Source organism: Gorilla gorilla, chromosome 6, assembly GCF_029281585.2.
Source record: "Gorilla gorilla gorilla isolate KB3781 chromosome 6, NHGRI_mGorGor1-v2.1_pri, whole genome shotgun sequence".
NCBI lineage: Eukaryota > Metazoa > Chordata > Mammalia > Primates > Hominidae > Gorilla > Gorilla gorilla.
The window spans coordinates 144,117,152-144,141,161 of NC_073230.2; the positions used below are offsets into that span (position 1 = coordinate 144,117,152).

The 24,010-nt window shown below is 37.0% G+C and overlaps 1 protein-coding gene across 5 annotated transcripts in view; it reads left to right on the forward strand.

Moving 5' to 3' along the window:
* AGBL3 (AGBL carboxypeptidase 3) overlaps window positions 1–24,010 on the forward strand; it is a 149,057-nt gene that overhangs the window by 27,196 nt on the left and 97,851 nt on the right. For 2 of the 5 annotated variants that reach the window (XM_055347160.2, XM_055347161.2), the window contains 4 exons: window positions 3,293–3,400; window positions 19,115–19,253; window positions 20,411–21,190; window positions 23,669–23,831. In XM_055347160.2, coding sequence (XP_055203135.1) covers window positions 3,293–3,400; window positions 19,115–19,253; window positions 20,411–21,190; window positions 23,669–23,831 — 1,190 coding nt within the window. Of the gene's footprint in view, window positions 1–3,292; window positions 3,401–19,114; window positions 19,254–20,341; window positions 21,191–21,568; window positions 21,692–23,668; window positions 23,832–24,010 lie in introns of those variants that run through there. The other 3 variants (XM_063708776.1, XM_019030683.3, XM_055347162.2) reach the window with 3 other exon arrangements.

A 24,010-nucleotide genomic window follows, 5' to 3' on the forward strand; every position in this document is an offset into this window, starting at 1 on the left:
ACATAAAAAAGTGAGCTCTGGATGACCACTGAGTCACTGATTATACCATCCCTTGAATCCACTCTACTTCTGGGTTTCTAAATATGTGAAATAATATATTTTCTTAGTATATGCCAAAAGCATCTGAACTGGATGGTTGAAAGCAAGAAAGCCTAAAAAGATAAAAACCAAAATGTTGGCCGGGCGCAGTGGCTCATGTCTGTAATCCTAGCACTTTGGGAGGCCAAGGCGGGTGGCTTGCCTGAGCTCAGGAGTTCGAGACCAGCCTGGGCAACACGGTGGAATTCCATCTCTACTAAAATACAAAAAAATTAGCTCGGCATGGTGGCATGCGCCTGTAGTCCCAGCTACTTGGGAGGCTGAGGCAGAAGAATTGCTTGAACCTGGGAAGTGGAGGTTGCAGTGAGCTGAGATCATGCCACTGCACTCCAGCCTGGGCAACAGAGCGAGACTCTGTCTCTGAAAAAAAAAAAAAAAAAACAACCCGAAATGTTGATACTTATTTCTGCATAATGAGATTGTGGATTTTTTTCTTTTTGCTTAAGCTATACTTTTAACTTTTACACAATAAACAAGTCTGATAAAAATAATTACTTATAAAAAGCATTCCAAATTAAACACCTTTAATTCAGAAGTTGTTTTCTGGGATTTTCTATGACTCCTGGATATCCCTTTTATAAGACCATTTGCATATACCATATCTCAGTGATCAAAAAGTGGGATCACCCAAAGATAAATCTGAGAACAGACAACAAGAAGTCTCACAGTAGCCAAGTGAAAAAAGATATACAAAATGGAATATCCTTACCAACTACTTAGGCTTTTACATCTGCTATACTGATGGTTAGGACCTGAAGGAGTCTTCTTTTGCATAGAAGTTTATTTTTTTTTTCTTTTTCCTTGGAAGAAAATGAAACATATGGTGAAGGGCTGAAGGCATGGTGTTGTCTCAGCCTGTCCTAAGGCCTATGGAGAAAGGAGCTGAAGGCCAAAGCAAAAACCTTCACAAGGTGATCCATGAGACATAATGGCACAAACAGCACTGATTTGGTGCTCATATGACATGGTAACTGCTAAGCACAGTCTCCATTCTTCTGGGAACATGACTTTGACTAAAGGAGGACTCAAGAGAATGCAGTGTTTTTTCACAGCTCGAGTTTGCAGCTTTGAGAGAACTAGGAAACATATTTGCTATGCACAGACATCTGAGTTCTCTTGGGACAATGATAGCCACCACTTTCAAATAGTTTTTTGAACAGCAGACATCAACAAGGATAGTAGGAGATTGTGATAATGGAAAGATGAATATAGAATTTTCCAGGCTACTTGACATAAAGATAGCTGAAAATCTATCACTGAATAACAAGTCAAGAAGAAGTGCCTATATCAGGAATCCATGTTGATGTTTAAGCCCATTACAGATGAAATTGCTTACTATAGAATACTCAGAAAATCTTGAAATGCTTCATTTCAAGCCAAAATCTTCTACTTAAACAACCCTTGCTCTAGAGTAGCTTTTTTGCAATGACGATATTGCCAGACATAAAACGTTTATGCAGTAGACGTATATTACATTATTTACATTTAAGGAATATGTGGATAAAAACTTTGCATTGTTCAACCATCCATTCATTCATCTCTCCATATGTCCATTCATCTGTCTGTCCATTTAATCTATGGACATCTAACTGAAAGCTCACCCTGTTTCAAATACAACGTAAAGAACAATTTTAGTGGAACAGTGGATATGGGTATCAGAAGTGGGTTACATCTGATTCTCAAAACATGGCTCTCAGTAAGGGTACTCTAATAAACTGCAAACTTGTCGCTTATATACAAGTTCTTTCTCCAGTTATAATGATAGGGTTTCATGGTTCTTTACTAGTTATTAATAAAGAAGAGCATAAGCAGAAATTAATAAAATCTCTGTTTTCTTAACTGAGAAGTCTGGATTTCGTGCAACTTTTGAAAATCAGCATACACAGGCCGGGCATGGTGGCTCACGCCTGTAATCCCAGCACTTTGGGAGGCCGTGGCAGGCGGATCACGAGGTCAGGAAATCAAGACCATCCTGGCTAACACGGTGAAACCCCGTCTCTACTAAAAATACAAAAAAAAAAAAAATTAGCCGGGCGTGGTGGCAGGCGCCTGTAGTCCTAGCTACTCGGGAGGCTGAGGCAGGAGAATGGCGTGAACCCGGGAGGCGGAGCTTGCAGTGAGCTGAGATCACGCCACTGCACTCCAGCCTGGGCGACAGAGCGACACTCCATCTCAAAAAAAAAAAGAAAAGAAAAGAAAAAAGAAAATCAGCATACACCAAGGCAAATAGCTGAAATTCCTAATGTTTTCAGAATGGGAGCTATTTTATTAGTTCATTAATTTTGACTTAAGTTGGTTAAGACTTTCAACTAATGAGATTTTTAAATAAAACATTTAAATTTTTAATTATAATTTGCTTATCTTTATTATCAATTTATTTGGTCATGTGTGATTCATTTAACTCTACAATACAGTGATACACATTTGCATCAATATGGTAGACTGTGTTTCTTCTGTAGCTAGATTTGACCCCTATTGATAATGTCAAATACACTTCTGCTGTTAAAGCAGATGTACACATAATCTCCAAAATGTTTGTCCAGTAATACTTGTTTGTCATCAAATTCTTCGTTCATTAAAAAAAAAAATACAAATAACTAGGGTAGTTAGGCTGTGATGTCATTTTTCCCCCATCAAATAGGTCATGGTCAGAAAGACCTGAGAGTAGTGCAGATGATGTTTAAGAAATTTGATCCTAAAAAGGAAGGAAAGCTGATAGCTAAAGGAGAAGTGGCAGGGGTAGGGGGACATCTAAGACTATCTTTCCTTTTGGGAGATAAACCTGAACATGTTTATAAGATTTATCTTGACAGCCATTATCAAGCAAAGAAGCTGAAGGGAAAGGAAGAATAAAAGGTAGAGTAAGATTTCCCAGAGGTGGGACAGAATGGTATCAAGGGCTCAGGAGAAAGAGAATTGTGTTATAAAATAGGTATAAAATCAGTAACGAGCAAAAAGCAAGCATGAAACTACTCAGTATAATAATTCAGAAGAAGATATGAATGAAATGTCATAAGTTGTATTACAGTGTGACAATATTCATTATTCCAATGAACCCTTAGTAAAATCTTACCCCACACAAAACACTACATTTTAGCCTAGATCTATCAATGAATAATTTGAAAATATGCAATAAAATTTTTCTGTTTTATTTTGAAGTCATCTTCAAATAATGTTTCACTTTTTTTTCCAGATTGGACTCCTTCTTGTCCTGAGCCAGTGTATATCCCAACGGGCTTAGAAACGGAACCCCTTTATCCAGACTCCAAGGAAGCTACTGTGGTTTATCTAGCTGAAGATGGTGAGCACATAATGACACATGTTGCTGTAAAATATAATTTGGTACTTAGGTTAATCTCTTAGTTATATTTGTTTTGCTGTTTGTAATGGAAATTTCAGATGACCAGTCCCTAAACATAAAGATGTTTGTTTATATATTGATCCAAGTGTTGATTTAGAGCCAGTTATATTTTTGAAGGTGTATTGCAGTTTATGCAAAGTTACTTTAAAATTAAACATCATGTTGGCCATTAGAATGAAGAGTTATATTTAGAATGAATTTTGCTTCATATCAATTTTGAAAGATAAACCCAGTGAAGTGCTTTGCAACTATTGTTCCCTCTCCATGTACGGCTCACATTCATGCATTCGTTCAAATGTTTTTCTTTTAATTTCCTGACTCTGATGCATTTCTTGGCGTTATAATCTTTAAAAGAGAAATAACTACCCCACTTTGCAAAAAATCAAACATAGAAGTCTCAGAGTATATTCTCAACTATACTGCTCCTGAAGCACCAGCATAAGGAAGTATAGACTCCACATAATTTCACCATCACAGTTTAATATCTTAGAGTGTTTTCGTATATTAAAGATAACTGCCAGGGAGCATATGTATTTTATTTAAGGAACTAGCAAGACAAAGAGAAATTCACAGAGGCTGGTTCCTGTACAGTAAGCAATTCTAGAAATCATATACTCACAAACAACTCACAAAAATATACTCACAATATTTTTAAACAAATGGAGAGGAATACCTATGATTTTTCCAATTTGATTGTGAATATTTACATGGTGAACATGCCTCAGAACTGCCATACATAACTGAAATGAGATCTGATTTAGAAAAAACTAAAATAATTGAGATGAATCAGTCAGGGTCTTCTCAGGAATTAGATAGCATACTCAGAGTAATTTAAGAAAGTTTAATTAAATTTAATTTAATGAATTTTTAAAAGGGTAGACAGAGTTAATTGAGATTAACAAGGGATGGTGAAGCAACATAGGACTATCAACAGAGGAGAACCATGTCTGCTAGGCCTGAAAGGGTGAGAAGACAGAACTGGTCTCCAGACCTGTAGAATCCATTAGGTATAAGAGAGGGCAGCCTCGAAACAAATTGTGGCTTTTAGTAAAGAAATAGACAACTGCCAACCTGTGGCACCGAAGGGAAAATGCTAGGAGGATAAATAACCCAATTTCACTATCCTCCCAACTTCCCATGTTCTACAAGTGCCTCCCATTGTCCACAGCCAAAGGGCAAGGGAACCTCTGGGGCAGTCAATACAGATCAGCCTCTTTGGAAACGTATAATGTGGAGAAGAGTAGAGGATAGATCTGTAGGTAGAAACAGAATATCCATCTCAATCAACCCCACTTAATCTTATTTTTATGCCATACTTGGGAGTTGTGAAGATCTGCCTTTCCATGAGTTGAAAGGAAAGCTATAGAAACAAGGTTTGAGGATGAAAAAAAGTCTTGACTTACTTGATTTTCATTGAACGTGTGAAAGATTAATTGTAAATATTTACCTTTTTCCACTTTTACAAATGACAAAAAAGAAGAGTAGAAAAGACAAATTTCAGGAGGTAAGATGTAATTTAAATGTCAATGAAAATTAAAATGTTCATATAAAGTTAAAACCCTAGGACAGGGTACTGAAGAATGTGTCATACTGTGAGACATGGTTAGTTTTTATTTTTAATAAATTGAGGTAAAATGTAGACAGAATGCAATGTATAGATCATAAGTACACAATTTGGTGAGTTTTGAAAAATATATCATCTGTGTAACCAACACTCCTATCAAGATATGGAATACTTCCATCACCCCAGAAAGTTCTCATCTCTCCCCTTCTGGTCAGTCTGCAGCTCCAGCCCCAGGCAAACACTGGTCTCATTTCTGTCACCATAGATTAGTTTTGCCTGATTTTTAGCTTCATATAAATTCAGTCATACAGTAAGTACACTGTTATGTCTGAATTCTTTGACTTGGGATTATGTTTTCAGATTTATACATGTTAGCAGACTCTTTTATATTGCCAAATGGTACTCCATCATATAACTATACCACACTTTGTCTTTTTATGATATGTGTTCAAGATGTAAATGCTGTGTCATATATATATGATATAGTGAAATCTTCACTTTCATCTATGGAAATCCTTTTCATTTTCATAACAGTATCTTTTGATGAGTAGAACTTTTAAACTTCTATGAAGTCAATTACCAATTGTTTTTCTTTCAAATTTAGTGCATTTTGCATCCTGCCTACTTATAAACTTTGCTTTTCCCAAGATCACCTATTTTTTTTCAAGAAACTTTATTCTTTTCACTTTTTTATCTTTGTCTTTGATTCATCTAGAATCATTTTTTTGTGAATGGTTTGTGATATGGGTCAAGGTTCATTTTTTCCCACCTTTTAACAAAATTGATTCATCACCAGCTATTGAAAAGACTATCCTCACATTGCCAAGCCAATCTTAAGCAAAAAGAACAAAGCTGGAGGCATCACGCTACCTGACTTCAAACTATACTACAAGGCTACAGTAACCAAAATAGCATGGTACTGGTACCAAAACAGAGATATAGACCAATGGAACAGAACAGAGCCCTCAGAAATAATACCACACATCTACAACCATCTGATCTTTGACAAACCTGACAAAAACAAGAAATGGGGAAAGGATTCCCTATTTAACAAATGGTGCTGGGAAAACTGGCCATAAGTAGAAAGCTGAAACTGGATCCATTCCTTACACCTTATACAAAAATTAATTCAAGATGGATTAAAGACTTAAATGTTAGACCTAAAACCATAAAAACCCTAGAAGAAAACCTAGGCAATACCATTCAGGACCTAGGCATGGGCAAGGATTTCATGTCTAAAACACCAAAAGCAATGGCAACAAAAGCCAAAATTGACAAATGGGATCTAATTAAACTAAAGAGCTTCTGCACAGCAAAAGAAACTACCATCAGAGTGAACAGACAATCTACAGAATGGGAGAAAATTTTTGCAATCTACTCATCGGACAAACAGCTAATATCCAGAATCTACAAAGAACTCAAACAAATTTACAAGAAAAAAACAAACAACCCCATCAACAAGTGGGTGAAGGATACGAACAGACACTTCTCAAAAGGAGACATTTATGCAGCCAACAGACACATGAAAAAGTGCTCATCATCACTGGCCATCAGAGAAATGCAAATCAAAACCACAATGAGATACCATCTCACACAAGTTAGAATGGCGATCATTAAAAAGTCAGGAAACAACGGGTGCTGGAGAGGATGTGGAGAAATAGGAACACTTTTACACTGTTGGTGGGACTGTAAACTAGTTCAACCATTGTGGAAGTCAGTGTGGTGATTCCTCAGAGATCTAGAACTAGAAATACCATTTGACCCAGCGATCCCGTTACTGGGTATATACCCAAAGGATTGTAAGTCATGCTGTTATAAAGATACATGCACACATATGTTTATTGCGGCACTATTCACAATAGCAAAGTCTTGGAACCAACCCAAATGTCCATCAATGATAGACTGGATTAAGAAAATGTGGCACATGTACACCATAGAATACTATGCGGCCATAAAAAATGATGAGTTCATGTCCCTTGTAGGGACATGGATAAAGCTGGAAACCATCATTCTGAGCAAAGTATCGCAAGGCCAAAAAACCAAACACCGCATGTTCTCACTCATAGATGGGAATTGAACAATGAGAACACTTGGACACAGGAAGGGGAACATCACACACTGGGGCCTGTTGTGGAGTGGGGGAGTGGGGAGGGATAGCATTAGGAGATATACCTAATGTAAATGACGAGTTAATGGGTGCAGCACACCAACATGGCACATGTATACATATGTAACAAACCTGCACGTTATGCACATGTACCCTAGAACTTAAATAATAAAAAAAAAGAAAAGACTATCCTATGACCTATTGAATTGCCCAGCCACCTTTATTAAATGTCAGTTAACAATATATATGTAGGTCTATTTCTAGACACTTCATTCTGTTCCATTGATGTATTGATAGTTATGCCAGTACCACCATATTGATATTGTAGCTTTATCCATGGCAATCTACTTTGATATTCAATCTTTTTATTAGCATTTGTATAGTGCATATATATTTTTCCATCATTTTACTTTTTTTTTTTTTTTGAGACGGCGTCTCGCTCTGTTACCCAGGCTGGAGTGCAGTGGCGCTAGCTATCTCGGCTCACTGCAAGCTCCACCTCCCAGGTTCACGCCATTCTCCTGCCTCAGCCTCCCGAGTAGCTGGGACTACAGGCGCCCACCACCACACCTGGCTAATTTTTTGTATTTTTAGTAGAGACGGGGTTTCACCATGTTAGCCAGGATGGTCTCGATCTCCTGACCTTGTGATCCACCCGCCTCAGCCTCCCAAAGTGCTGGAATTACAGGCGTGAGCCACCACACCTGGCCCTACTTTTAACCTATGTTTTATTTTAATTTTTTTTAATTTTGGAAGATACACAGCATATCATTGGGATTTGCTTTTTTTTTTTTTTAACTTCTGGCATACATGTGCAGAATGTGCAGGTTTGTTACACAGGTATCTGTGTGCCATGGTAGTTTGCTGGACCTATCAACCTGTCACCTAGGTTTTAAGCTCCATGTGCATTAGCTGTTTGTCCTGATGCTCTCCCTCCCCTCGCCTTGGCCCTGAGAGGCCCCAGTATGTGTTGTTCCTCTCCCTGTGTCCATGTGTTCTCATTGTTCAGCTCCCACTTATGAGTGAAAACGTGGCATTTGGTTTTCTGTTCCTGTATTAGTCTGCTGAGGATGATGGCATCTAGCTTCATCCATGTCCCTGCAAAGGACATGATCTCATTCCTTTTTGTGGCTGCATAGTAGTCCATGGTGTATTTGTACCATATTTTATTTATCCAGTCTATCATTGATGGACATTTGGGTTGGTTCCATGTCTTTGCCATTGTGAATAGTGATGCAATAAACATACATGTGCACGTATCTTTACAAAGGAATGATTTATATTCCTTTGGGTATATACCCAGTAATAGGATTGCTGGGTCAAATGGTATTTCTGGTTCTAGATCCTTGAGGAATCGCCACACTTTATTCCACAATGGTTGAACTAATTTACATTCCCACCAACAATGTAAACGTGTTTCTATTCTCCGCAGCCTCACCAGCATCTGTTGTTTCTTGACTTTTTAATAATCGCCATTCTGACTGGTGTGAGATAGTATCTCATTGTGGTTTTGATTTGTATTTCTCTAATGACCAGTGATGATGAGCTTTTCTTCATATGTTTGTTGGCCACATAAACGTCTTCTTTTGAGAAGTGTCTGTTCATATCCTTTGCTCACTTTTGGATGGGTTTTTTTTTTCTCATAAATTTGTTTTACATTCTTGTAAATTCTGGATATTAGACGTTTGTTAGATGGGTAAATTGCAAAAATTTTCTCCCATTCTGTAGGTTGCCTGTTTGCTCTTATGATAGTTTCCTTTGCTATGCAGATGCTCTTCAGTTTAATTAGATCCCATTTCTCAGTTTTAGCTTTTGTTGCAATTGCTTTTGCTGATTTCATTATAAAATCTTTGCCCATGCCTATGTTCTTAATGGTATTGCCTAGGTTTTCTTCTAGAGTTTTTATGGTTGGATTTGCTTTTTATATAAACTGAAAATCTGTCTTTTAATTATTATGTTTAATATATAATTATTGTTGTTGGATTAATAGCTACCATCTTACTAGCTTTGCTTTATTCCATCTGTTATTTCTTTTTAATTCTTTGTCTGCCTTCATTGACATTAATTTGACTATATTTTATTATTCCATTTTATCTCCACTATTGGCTTATCATGTATATCTGTTTTTAAATTTTTGCCCTAGGTTTTTTTTGTATGTATCTTTAATTTAGAAGACTATCTTCAAATAATGTTATACCACTTCACATATAGTGTGAGCACCTTACAAAAGTATATTCTCAATTCCTGCTTCCCTTTGTGTTATGGATTTCAAATGTTTTACTTTTTCATGTGCTATAGAAACTCAATGAAGGAGGAGACAAGATGGCTGACTAGACAGTCAGGAAGCACCACTCCCACTGAGAGAGACCAAAATATCAAGTATATCAACATACTTTGAACAGATCCTCAGAGAGAAAACACTGAGGGTTGATAGAGAGGTGATGCAGACACCAAGGTTGAAGAGAAAGCTAGGAACCCTGCATGGGGTTGCTGAATGCCAGGGCTAGTTCCTACTCCTGAACAGTCCTAGGGAAGAGGCAAGTGAAGGGATGGTGGGACAGCCTACTTTTGCTGCAGATTACTGGGATCCCACCTACAAGAGATTTCATGACCCCCACAGATATTTGAACTGGCAGGGGAATCTGCCTAGAGAGTAGGCAGAGACAGAGCTTTCACCTGCATGGAGCCCAGGGGATTTTGCACATGGGGCAGCTGAAGCAGAACACAGCCATAGGTGCCCATCTTCTAATATAAGGCTCCCTATGTTCCTCTGAGTCACTGTAACCCCAGCTGACTACAGGGTCAAGAGAGAGCAGGGCTGACTATCCTATCCTATCCTGTGGGACTGGGGCATGTCTGTTCTTCAGGCTCTCCTGCCCGCTAGCCCTTCCCAAGGCCCCTGCCTGGCTGCTCCTGCAGGAGCATGTGCACAGCACAGCCTCCTCTGCCCAACCTGGGTGCTTTGCTGGTGGCCCCATCTGAATACTTTCCAGTGGCCTAGGAACACTTCACATCCCCCAGCACAGCCAGTGCTCAACCCCAAGGGGCCAGATGGAGGCACAGGCCAGTTACAATGTCCCAGGGCTTTGGCATGCAGCTTGTGAGTGCTGAGTGTAGATCTGTGACCAGCACTTGAGCGGGAGGAGCCCCCATTCTGAGAACATTGAGAGAGGTGAGACATGCAAGCTCATGGGTCAGCAAAGGAGCAGGGCACACCTCCCTCTACATGACCGTCTGGGAAGGGTGTGGTGTGCCTGGGAGCCCCACAACCTGGAACACCTAACAACAAAAAAACACAAGTGGCACCAGTGATTGGAGGGGACTCCTACAAGGCCCAGAGCAGGCCTGGTGATGGGGGTCATCTTTCCACCTGCCCACCATAGAGTGCTGCTGCAGGTGTGCTGCAATACAAAAGAGCCCTATGGCTAAGAGCTTCTCTGCTGGCCATTACTCTTAAGTGCCATCTATGGTTTGTAGCACAAATTACAATACCAAAAATATTCTGCCCAATATACATTCATTGCCTGTAAAACCCAGGGCAAGAATCTATCCACAAATAATACCCTGTACAGAGCTTTGGCCCTCTGAAAACACCCAGAAATGAAGCCAACTGACTATACTCAACTTAAACCACAGTTAAAAGAACACCAGCCTTCTCAGATGAGAAAGAATCAGCACAAGAACTCAGGTAATTCGAAAAGTCTGAGTGTCCCTTTACCTCCAAATGAGCACACTAGCTCTCCAGCAATGGTTCTTAACCAGATTGAAATGACTGAAATGAGAGACACAGGATTCAGAATCTGGATGGCAAGGAATCTTATCGAGATTCAGGAGAAAGTTGAAACCCAATCTAGGAATCCAGTAAAATGATCCAAGAGCTGAAAGATGTAATAGCCATTTTAAGGAAAAACCAAACTGAACTGCTGGAATTGAAAAATTCACTACAAGAATTACATAATACAGTTAGAATCATTAACAGCAGACTAGACGAAGCTGAAGAAAACCCTCAGAGCTTGAATAAACTCATACAAAAATAAAGAAGAAATAATTTTTTAATGAAAAAAACCTTTGAGAAATATGGGATTATGTAAAGATTCCAAACCTATGACCCATTGGCATTCCTGAGAGGGAAGGAGAGAGAGTAAGCAACTTGGAAAATGTATTTCAGGATATAGTTCACAAAAATTTCCCCAATCTCACTAAGGAGGTTAACATGCAAATTCAAGAAATACAGAGAACCCCTGCAAGATATTATACAAGATGACCATCCTCATGGCACATAGTCAGCAGAATCACCAAAGTCAACATGAAAGAAAAAATCTTAAAGGCAGCGAGAGAGAAGGGTGAAGTCATGTACAAAGGGAACCCCATCCAGCTAGCCGTGAACCTTTCAGCAGAAACCTTACAAGCCAGAAGGGGGCCTATTTTCAGCATCCCTAAAGAAAGAATTCTAATCAAGAATTTCATATCCCATCAAACTAAGCTTCCACAAGTGAAGGAGAAATAAAATCCTTCTGAAACAAGTAAGTGCTAAGGGAAGTTGTTATCACTAGACCAGCCTTACAAGATGATATGGAAATAAAAGAATGATACCTGCTACCACAAAAACATGCTTAACCATATAGCCCACTGTAAAGCAGTTACACAATCAAATCTACATAGCAACCAGCTAATAACATGATGACAGGATTAAAATCTCACATATTAATACTAACACTGAATGTAAATGGTCTGAACAGACCACTTAAAAGGCATAGAGTGGCAGACTACATAAAAAGACAAGACCCAACTGTTCGCTGTCTTCAACAGACCCGTCTCATATGTAGTAACATCCACAGGCTCAAAGTAAAGGGCTGGAGAAAGATCTACCAGGCAAACAGAAAACAAAAAAGGCCAGGAATCACGATTCTTATATCAGATGAAACAGACTTTCAATCAACAATAATCAAGAAAAAGAAGGGCATTACATAAACAGTTCAATTAAACAAGAAGTCTTAACTATCCTAAATATATATAAACCCAACACTGGCACATCCTGTTTCATAAAAGTTCTTCTTGACCTATAAAAAGACTTAGCCACACAAGAACGGTAGGAGACTTTAACACCCCACTGACAGTGTTAAGATGATTGAGACAGAAAGCTAACAAAGAAATTCTAGACTTAAACTGGACACTTGAGCAACTGGACCTAATAGAACACCCAGCAACCACAGAATATGCATTCTTCTCATTTGCACATGAAACATATTCTAAGATCAACCACATGCTTTATCATAAAGCAAGACTCAATAAATTAAAAAAAATTGAAATCACCCCAAGCACATTCTCACATCACAGTGCAATAAAAATAGAAATGAATACCATTATTTTATTTTATTTTATTTTATTTTATTTTATTTTATTTTATTTTAGAGATGGAGGCTTGCTCTTTTGCCCGGGCTGGAGTGTAATGGCACAATCTTGGCTCATTGCAACCTCCGCCTCTTAGGTTCAAGCGATTTTCCTGCCTCAGTTTCCCAAGAAGCTGGGATTACAGGCGTGCACTACCACACCTGCCTAATTTTTGTATTTTTAGTAGAGACAGGGTTTCACCATGTTCGAGGCCAGGGTGGTCTCGAACTCCTGACCTCAAGTGATCCACTTACCTCGACCTCCCAAAGTGCTGGGATTATAGGCATAAGCCACCATGCCCGCCAGTGTCTTTTATAACTAGGAAATATTTCTTTTTATCTCTGGCATTACATCATGTCTTTATGTTGTTTGAGAGTAATATAGTCAATACCAGTTTTCTTATGTTTACTGTTTACTTAGAATAACTCCCCGTTTTATTTTCAATCTTTTTATGAAATTATATTTTAATTATATCTCTTATAGATAGTATATAGTAGTACCTTACTTTAAAAAATCTAATCTGACAATCTCTGCCTTTTAATTAGAGTGGTTTGACAGTTTGCATTTCGTGTATTTGCATATATACAAATATATGCAAATATATTGGTTTGGGTCTATCTTATTAATTGGCCCATCTCATTTTTATTCCTCAGTTACTCCTCTTTTTGGGAAGGTTAATCAAACACCTTTTAGTATTTCATTTTAATTAAAATATTTTCTTAGGTATACCTCATGTTTAGTTTGATTGGTTTAGAAATTACAATATACAATTTCTTAAAGTCTATTTTATTTTACTTTTTATTTGATTTTTTTGGAGACAGAGCCTCGCTCTGTCACCCAGGCTGGAGTGCAGTGGCATGATCTTGGCTCACTGTAACCTCTACCTCCCAGGTTCAAGTGATTCTCCCACCTCAGCCTCCTGAGAAGCTGGGACTAGGGTGCGCACCACCATGTTCGGCTAATTTTTTGTATTTTAGTAGAGATGGGGTTTTACCATGTTACCAAGGCTGGTCTCAAACTTCTTAGCCCAGGCAGTCCACCCACCTTGGCCTTCCAAAGTGCTAGGATTACAGGCGTGAGCCTCTGGCCTTTTATGGTCTATTTGAAATTAATATTATACCTTTTTTTGTTTGTTTTAAATGGGTCAGTTGCCTTTAAAGAAATTAAGAGGAGAAAAAATTGTATTTTATATTTATTTATATATTTACCATTTCTTCTCCTCTTTATTCCTTCCTGTAGATCTGAATTTCCATCTGGCATCATTGTTTTTTATCCCAAAGAATGTCTTTAGCATTTCTTTTCAGTTTTAAGTTGGCTGGCAGTGAATTATTTCAAATTTCATTTGTCTAATCCTGTATTTTTTCCACCACTTTTTGAAGGGCATTCTCAATGAATATAGAATTCTGAGTTGGCTTTTTTTTATTTAAAGATATTTTTCCATTGTCTTGTAGCCTCTGTTGTCTTTAATAAGAAGACAGCCATAGAATGTAGTTAAACAAGAATATATTGTACTCAGGAGATGGACACCCTAAACACCTGGACTTGATCACTACACATTACACATTACATACATATAACAAAATTTCACAAGAACCCTATATATTTGCACAAATTTTAAAAAAGAATTCAGCCATAATTTATACAACCATGCCTCAGAGATGCAGGTTTAGTTCCAGACCACTGCAATAAAGTGAATCTCTCAATAAAGTAAGTCACACAAATTTTTTGGTGGTGTCCAAGTGGATATGAAAGTCCATTAGGTGTGAAATAGCATCATGTCTAAAAACAACAATATCTTTGCCCTAATTAGAAATACTTTATTGCTAAAAAATTCAAATCATCATCTAAGCCTTCAGCAACTCATATTCTTTTTGCTTGGTGGAGGATTTTGTCTCAGTGTTAATGGCTGCTGACTGATCAGGGTGGTGGTTGCTGAAGGTAGGGTGGCTCTGACAATTTCTTAAAATTAGACAGCAGTGAGTCAATTAGACATAATTGATTTTTCATGAAAGATTTCTCTGTAGCATGTGATGCTATTTGATAGAATTTTACCTACAGTAAAACTTCTTTCAAAATTGGAGTCAGTCCTATTAAATCCTTAGTTTATAACTAATATTATGGAATATACTAAATCCTTTGTTGTCATTTCAACAATCTTCACAGCATCTTTACCAGTAATAAATTTTATGTTAAGAAACCACTTTCTTTGCTCATCCTTAAGAAGCAACTCTTCATCCAATTCAAGTTTTATCATGGGATGGAAGCAATTCAGTCACATCTTTAGGCTCTACTTCTAATTCTAGTTCTCTTGCTATTTCCACCACATCTGCAGTTACTTCCTCCAGTGAAGTTGTGTAGCCCTCAAACTTATCCATAAGGAATGAAATCAACTTCTCCTAAACTTCTGTTAATATTGGCATTTTTGCCTCCTCCCATGAATTACTAGTGTTCTGAATGGCATCTAGAATGGAAAATGCTTTCCAGAAGGTTTTCAATTTACTTTGCCCAGATCCATCAGAGGAATAGTAATTCTCTAGGCCAGCTATAGCCTTACAAAATCTATTTCTTAAATAATAATACTTGAAAGTTGAAATTACTTCTTGATCCATGGGCAGCAGAATGGTTGTTTTGTTAACAGGCATGAAAACAATGTTAGTCTCCAGTGCATCTCCATCAGAACTCTTGGGTGACTAGATGCATGGTCAATAAGCAGTAATATTTTAAAAGGAATCTTTTTTCTGAGAGGTCAGTCTCAATAATGGGCTTAAAATATTTAGTAAAGCATGCTGTAAACAGATGTGGTGTCGTCTAGATTTTGTTGTTTTGTTTATAGAGCACAGGCAGAATAGATTTAGCATAATTCTTAAGGGCCCTAGGATTTTCAGAATGGTAAATGAGCATTGGCTTCCACTTAAAGTCACCAGCCGCATTCACCCCTAAGAGGACAGTCAGTCTGTCTTTGAAGCTCTGAAGCAGGGCATTGACTTGACTTATCTAGCTAGGAAAGTCCTAGATGTCATCTTCTTCCAATAGAAGGCTGATTGTCTACATTGAAAGCTGTTGCTTAGTGTAGCCACCTTCATCAATTATGTTAGCTAGAACTGGATAACTTGCTGAAGTTTCTGCATCATCACTTGCTGCTTAACCTTGTATTTTCATGTTATTAATATGGCTTCTTTACTTAAACCTCATGAAGCAACCTCTGCTAGCTTCAAACTTTTCTTCTGCAGCTTCCTTACCTGTCTCTGCCCTCACAGAATTGAAGAGAATTAGGGCCTTCCTCTGGATTAGGCTTTGGCTTAAAGGAATGTTATGGCTGGTTTGACCCAGACCACCAAACTTTTTCCATGTCAGCAATAAGACTGTCTTATCATCTGTGTGTTCACTGGAGTAGCACTTTTAGTCTCCTTCAAGAATTTTTTTCTTTGCATTCACAACCTGGTTAACTGACACAAAAGGCCTAGCTTTTGGCCTATCTTAGCTTTTGACATGCCTTTCTCACTAAGCTTAATCATTTTTGGCTTTTGATTTAAAGAGAGAGATGTGTGACTCTCCACTTGAACACATGGAGGCCATTGTAGGATTATTAATTAGCCTAATTTCAATATTGTTATGTCTCAGGGAATAGGGCGGCCCAAGGAAAGGGAGAAAGATGGGGGAATGGGTGGTGGCGGAGTAGTCAGAACACACACAGCAATTAAGTTCACCATTTTATATGGGTGCAGTTTGTGGTGGCCCAAAACAATTACAACAGTAACATCAAAGATCACTCATAATAGATATCATAATAATGAAAAAGTTTTAAATGTTGTGAGAATTACCAAAATATGACACAGAAACACAAAGTGAGCACATGTTGGAAAAATGGTGCTGATAGACTTGCTCAACACAAACCTTTGTTAAAAAAAAAAAAAAGAAAAAAGAAACAGTATCTGTGAAGCACAATAAAGCAAAGCACAATTTCACAAGGTACGCCTTTATCATTGTTTCCTATACAGATATTCTTCAATTTACATTAGGGTTACCTCTCAATAAACCAATTTTAAGCTGAAAATATCATAAATCAAAGGTGTATTTTCAACTTGTGATATTTTCAGCTCATGATGGATTTATTGGGTATAACTTCATTGTAAGTCAAGGAGGGTATTGAATGCATATCACTTTTACACCATTGTAAAGCTGGAAAATCATAAGTCAAACCATCATAAGTAGGAGACCATCTGTATGTAATGTGTCTTTTTCTCTTTGGCTGTCTTCAGCAATTCGACTATGGTGTGCCTAGATTTGGTTATCTTAATATTTATCCTGCTTGGAGTTTGCTGAACTTCTTGGATCCATAGGTTAGTAGGGGTTTTGCACCAAAATTTGAGAAAATTTCAGCCATTATTTCTTCACATATTTTTTTCCATACCACTCTTTCTTTCATGTTTTTTTAGAATTACACATATGTTGGATTCTAGATATGTCCCCACATGTCACTGGATATTTGTCCATTTTTTTCCCTGTCTTTCAGTTTGGACAATTTATATTTGTTTCCAAGTTCACTGATTATTTCTTTTGCAAGCTTTAACTCTTTTCTTTTTAAAAATTTCAATTATAAATTGGCAAATTATAGTTGTATATGTTTATGGCATACAAAATGATGTTATGATTTATGAATATAGTGTGGAATAATTAAATCTTCAGCCCATTTGGTAAATCTTTCAGTTACTGTAGTTTTATTTCTAGAATTTTCATTTGGTTCAGTTTTGTTTTTTTCTTTTTTGAGATTTCTTATCTGTTTTCTCATGATCTCTTATCTTTTCATTTTTTGTCTTTGAATATATATTCAAAGTCCTTCTCTGTTAATTCCAACATTTGCATTATCTTGGAGTCTGCTGAATTTTATATGTATTCATGGATCACATTTTCCTGCTTCTCTGAATGCTTTACGTTTTTATCATATGTAGAACATTGTAAAAGATATGTTTTAGGGAGTCTGTATTATATTCTTTTATTTATTTATTTATTTATTTATTTATTTATTTATTTATTTATTTATTTTGAGATGAAGTCTCGCTCTGTCGCCTAGGCTGGAGTACAGTGGCACAATCTCAGCTCACTGCAACCTCCACCTCCTGGGTTCAAGCGATTCTCATGCCTCAGTCTCCTGAGTAGCTGGGACTACAGGCATGCACCACTACACCAGCTAATTTTTGTATTTTTAGTAGAGATGGGTTTTCACCATGTTGGCCAGGTTGGTCTCAGACTCTTGACCTCATCATGATCCACCTTCCTTAGCCTCCCAAAATGCTAAGATTACAGGCATGAACCACTGCATCCATCGTGCATTATGTTCTTTTAAACATTAGGTTGAATTTTGTTTTAGCAGGCAATTAAATTGCTGGCAGATCATTTTGCTTCTTTCAGGCTTGCTTTGATTTTGTATAGAGGCAGGTCTGTTTTCATTTTATCCCCAATGCTAGGTCATGACCTTTACTCTTGAATGTGGTCCTTATGCCTAAGATGCAGCCTTTCTGGAGTCACAGTTGAAAGCCTAAGGTATTCCATAAAATCTTTCCACTCTGGATAAGTTGGAATTCTAATATATCCCAGAAGTGTATGTCCTCTGGCATCTCAGCCCGCAGTGGTGCTCTCTCCTGTCTTTCTTAGTCTCATCTTTTGACTGGGTAGCCAAACCCTCATCCAAGGACTGGGAAACCACTATGTAGACTGCTGAGGTTCTCTCTCTATGTAGCTTTCTTTTCCCTGGTGTCCTGACCCACAAATTTCAGCAGCCCCAAGCAACAATCTTTCCTCTTCAGCTGAAGACTGTCATACTGTTCTAAAATGCCACCTCCCTAGGCTGTAGTCCAGCAAGTACCCCTATGCAGCAAGCCAGGGCTCAACATGGGCTCACTTCATGTATTGATCTTCTTTCAAAGATCCTACATAGTTGTTCTATTTGTTGTCCAAATGCATGAAAACAGCTCATACCCTTTAGCCAGTTTTACAGTCATTTATGGTAAAAGGGCAAGTTCAGAACCAATTACTTCATCATGACCAGAAATGGAGTGAATTTTTTTTTTTTTTTGAGACAGAGTCTCACTCTGTCACCCAGGGTAAAGTGTAGTGACGCGATCTCCGCTCACTGCAACCTCTGCCTCCCAGGTTCAAGCGATTCTCCTGCCTCAGCCTCCTGGGTAGCTGGGACTATAGGCACGTGCCACCACACCTGGCTAATTTTTTTTTTTTTTTGTATTTTTAATAGAGACAGGCTTTCACCATGTTGCCCAGGGTGGTCTCGAACTCCTCGAGCTCAGGCAATCTGCCTGCCTCGGCTTCCCAAAGTGTTAGGATTACAGACATGACCCACTGCGCCTGGCCAAATGAGTATTTTTAATGTAAGAAATATACAAATTTATTTTAGGCATTGTTTTTCTAGTCTAAATACTCTTAGATTCTCTTATTTCAACATGTCTATATAAATTAGTGTCCAGTTACTTTAAAATTTACAATCCTTACACTTGTACTATTGCTCCAAACTCTGTGCAGAATAACCTTCTTACTTTAGGTATACCTTGACATCTTTATGATCTTCTTCTCTCATCAGCTTACAAAGAGCCCTGTTTTGTGTATTCCCGAGTTGGGGGTAACCAAACACCTTCGAAGCAACCTGTGGATTACCGTGACAATACTTTGATGTTTGAAGCAAGGTTTGAGAGTGGTAATCTACAGAAGGTAGTCAAAGTGTAGGTTCTAATTATTTTTATTTAAGGAGCTAGACCATCAACTATTATTTTCTGTATCAAGTACATTAAAGTTCTTAGTATCCATTATGAAATTGTAATTCCTTGAAGTATGGATACTATTAATAATTAGAAATTGTTGTGGAGGAGGGGAGTATAAAAGATTCTGAGTTCAAATAATTTTGAGAACTATGAGGTAAAATTAAGGCTTCTGTACTGTACATTTTCAGTATGGCAATATGAATTGTCACACACACAGTGCTTCTCAAACTTTGTATTGAAATAGTTCTTGGGATGAGTGTTCCATAGACTATCCCAAGGGCATTATTTTATTTAAAAATATTATGGAAATATTTAAACATACACTTAAGTACAGAGAATAGTACAATTCTGTGTTCACTGCCACATACCTATCACCTAGACTCAACATCTATCAAGGTTTTGCAACATTTATTTTACCTATTCCTAGGTGATTATTTACAACTGTACACATACACATTACATGCTAAGTGCAGAGTGCTTATAGAATAGAAAGTTACTTAGTAGAGAAAAATAGTCACAACTAACCAGATAATATTGTTATGTATATAAATAACATTCCAGTGAAATTATTATTTTTGCCTTTATTTAAGCATCTCCAAAGACTAAGTAAAGGGATGCAAATAGTTATCGAATGCAGTTCTTGTTCTCAAATAGTTCAAATTATGTAATCTATGTGATCATATTAATTTATATGTGTTTAAATCTCTCAGTGATAGTTATTTTATATCCCTAGTATTAGACTGTAATAGATACATATGTCTGAAGTAAAAAAAGAAATGTTGGACTTTGCTTCAGTTTTGGTAACTCTTTAATCATTTCTTATATAGAAAATATAATTAGGTTGAAATATATAAACTTTTATCAAATACCTGTGTTTTTATGTGCTCTCTTGAATTACCAAGGAATACAAAGGATTTAGAATTAGCATAGAAGCAGTTTCTCATCCAATAAAAGGGAAAATTTCAAAACTTTTTTATTGTTTCCTAACAAAGCTTTCTGTGAATGAGTAAAAATAAAATAATTTTCCTTATTTAACTCAAAATTTTACATTGGTTTTTTTACAAAATGTCATTTTTACATTCTTACGTGCTTTTTTCCCTTTCTTTCTTGTGTATTAGGGCAGAATATGAATACCAATTGACTGTACGCCCTGACCTCTTCACAAATAAACACACCCAGTGGTACTATTTCCAAGTCACTAATATGCGAGCAGGAATAGTCTACAGATTCACTATTGTCAACTTCACCAAACCTGCTAGTCTTTACAGTCGGGGTATGCGCCCACTGTTCTATTCTGAAAAAGAGGCCAAGGCTCATCACATTGGCTGGCAGAGAATAGGAGACCAAATCAAGTATTATAGGAACAACCCAGGCCAAGATGGGCACCATTATTTCTCTCTTACATGGACATTTCAATTTCCACACAACAAAGATACCTGCTACTTTGCTCATTGCTATCCATACACTTACACCAACCTGCAAGAATACCTTTCTGGCATCAGTAATGATCCAGTACGGTCAAAGTTTTGTAAAATACGTGTTTTGTGCCACACGCTTGCTAGGAACATGGTGTATATTTTAACAATCACTACCCCCTTGAAGAACTCTGACTCAAGAAAGCGGAAGGCTGTGATTCTGACTGCAAGGGTCCATCCAGGGGAAACCAACAGCTCTTGGATCATGAAAGGCTTCCTAGATTATATTTTAGGAAACTCAAGTGATGCACAGTTGCTTCGGGACACTTTTGTCTTCAAGGTGGTACCCATGCTGAATCCAGATGGTGTGATTGTGGGAAATTATCGCTGTTCCTTAGCTGGACGGGATTTAAACCGTAATTATACATCTCTCCTGAAGGAATCTTTTCCTTCTGTATGGTATACCCGGAACATGGTTCATAGGTAAAATAAGCCTCAAATTACCTCTCTGCTTATTTAGTAAACTTGGTAGTAACAATTTTGCTCCCACAATCTCATTCATTTTACTGTAACTTCTCAAGATAGTCTAACTACTGTATAACTACTTTATTTTTTCCCCGTTATTCACAACTGTGATTCTATACCCTTCTGTCATTATGCCACTGGATTCACTAACCTCCCCTTAAATAATGAAACAGATTCTAGAATGTTTTGATGACTTGATGAAACTAATAAGCTTGCATATCCCAGATTTGGTAAAGATTCTTGCTAAAGATAATGGTAGCACTGATGTTTAAAATAATTTTTTTATAAATATATATATTTTGTATACATGAAACCGTTGGCTTCTCTCTCTAGAAACTCTTTTACATGTCAGTTAGTCTCTGAATGTCTTGTAAGAAGTTTAAGGCAGGAGTCTATTCAGCAAGTTTCTAAAAGACTTCCAAGAAAGAGAAATGTCTTAATCCAGTTAATCATAAACAGGTAAGTAGGATAAGAAGTCAGTCACATGTGTGTGGAAAGGTGAGCAGCTGTAAGTATATATAAGATTAAGCATATTTAAAGCATATTAGAATAAGAGAGTAGATTTTTGTATAAAATACTTAGCATAACATAAGTAGAATATCTTTTTACCCATAAAGATACCTGTGGGTAAAATCTTATACTAAGTATTTCTGTTTACCTATGGGTAAAAAAAATCCAAACTGTTTCTAAAGTTATTCAAATTAATGTAAGATGAGAGACCCTAATATCCTGTTTCACTTCAGAAGTAATACCATCTCTTTGGAAATTAATCTGTTAGAAGTAAAGTTCCTTTTGACTTGCTTATAAGAAACTGAAAGACTGAGGAATTTGTGGCTTAAAAATGTACAGCATGTTTCATATTTAAGAACTTCACTTGATATTCATGCCTTATAATCTAGTTAGTTTTCTAGAAACTTGTAACTATCATTTAGTGGCTTTATATCAATCTTATGTTATCAATGAGAATTTATTAGGCAGCAAATGAGAAAAGGGCAATAAATTAACACATAATAAATTTTAGTTTGTAATTTCACTGTAGTTTAAAGCAGTATGGTTTCTAATAGAAGCAAAATGCTTTGAATGTTTATATTTTAGGTTTTAGTATTTTTGTTACAAATGTAATATATTTCATAATATTATAAATACTATTGCTAACATTTTGGTGTTTATCTTTCCAGATATAGCAAATAGTATATGTAATTTTGATTAGTTAAGTAATAATCCTACCAACTTAACACCACGCTTTCTTACTTTTTAAAGCCTCTTCTATTAATATTAGTCATTTTATCAATCAGTTTGAGGGACTTATTTTTTGTTTTGTTATTTTTATATTGAGTGTTAAATTATATACATCAAAGGTTGTGCTCTTCAGGAATGTGTAATTTTTTTTTAGATATTTGTTAGAAATTTATCAGAAAAAGTCAATTCAAACTTTGGTACCATTTTTCTCAAAATAATAACTTAATCACCACACTAATCAAGGGTTAAATATTAATTGGCTTCAGCACCAAGTCATCAAGCACTCAATTTTTAACAAATATTTGGGTACTTATTATGTGCACAGCACTGTTCTAGATGATTTGAAGCATTCCCCATTCTTAATAAGCTTGAATATGAAAAACATAAAAACTTTCCTAGACAAGGGCCAAGCAAATGGTACCAATATCTTTAAGTGCTACCGAAGCTCAATAAGAGAAAGCTCTGTGGCCTTGACAAATTAGAAAGGAAGTGAGACATAAGGTCAGTATTGAAGGATGGCAGGTAGTATTTACATTTACAAAGATAGAGAAAGAAGATATTTCAGTCAGAAAGAAAATATGTGAAAGGTAATGGGCAAAGGCAAGAGTGAAAACATCAAAATAATAAAGCAGAGAGATCTTGTTGGAGAAAGTCTTGGGAGTAAGGTAAATTTTGTCCTTATAATGGAAGGCTACTGCATTCAGACTTTTTTTTTTTTAGACGGAGTCTCACTCTGTTGCCCAGGCTGGAGTGCAGTAATGCTGTCTTCGCTCACTGCAACCTCTGCCTCCCGGGTTCAAGCAATTCTCCTGCCTCAGCCTCCCAAGTAGCTGGGATTACAGGCATGTGCCGCCACACCCAGCTAATTTTTGTATTTTTAGTAGAGAGGTGGTTTCGCCACATTGGTCAGGCTGGTCTCGAACCCCTGACCTCAGGCGAGCCACCTGCCTCAGTCTCCGAAAGCATTAGGATTACAGGCATGAGCCACTGCGCTCGGCCTGCATTCAGATATTTATATAGTTAATAAATTATTGTAGATTTAAAAAATTGTATATTAATAATATACAATATAGATAAGAGAAAGCTAGGATATAAGAAATTGTATTTATTTGGATATTACACTTATAAATCCATAGTTGTACCTATAGAAGAAAAATGCAGAGATAAAAGTTAGTAACTTATCTTTCTTCCTGGCAGACTGATGGAGAAACGAGAGGTTATTTTATACTGTGATCTTCATGGCCATAGTAGGAAAGAGAACATCTTCATGTATGGCTGTGATGGTAGTGACAGATCTAAGACATTATACTTACAGCAACGAATCTTCCCACTTATGCTAAGCAAAAATTGTCCAGATAAAGTAAGCACCTTTTAAGGTATTAACTTTTCCTTTATCAAATGTTGCCCATGTGAGATAGCAGAATGGCCCACGTGGATAATAGTATTCCAAACTGCTTTTTTTTTTAGTTAGTTTGACCAGTTTATACAATTGACAATAAGAAAGCAACTAAATAGAACTACTTAGTGAGCAATAATTTG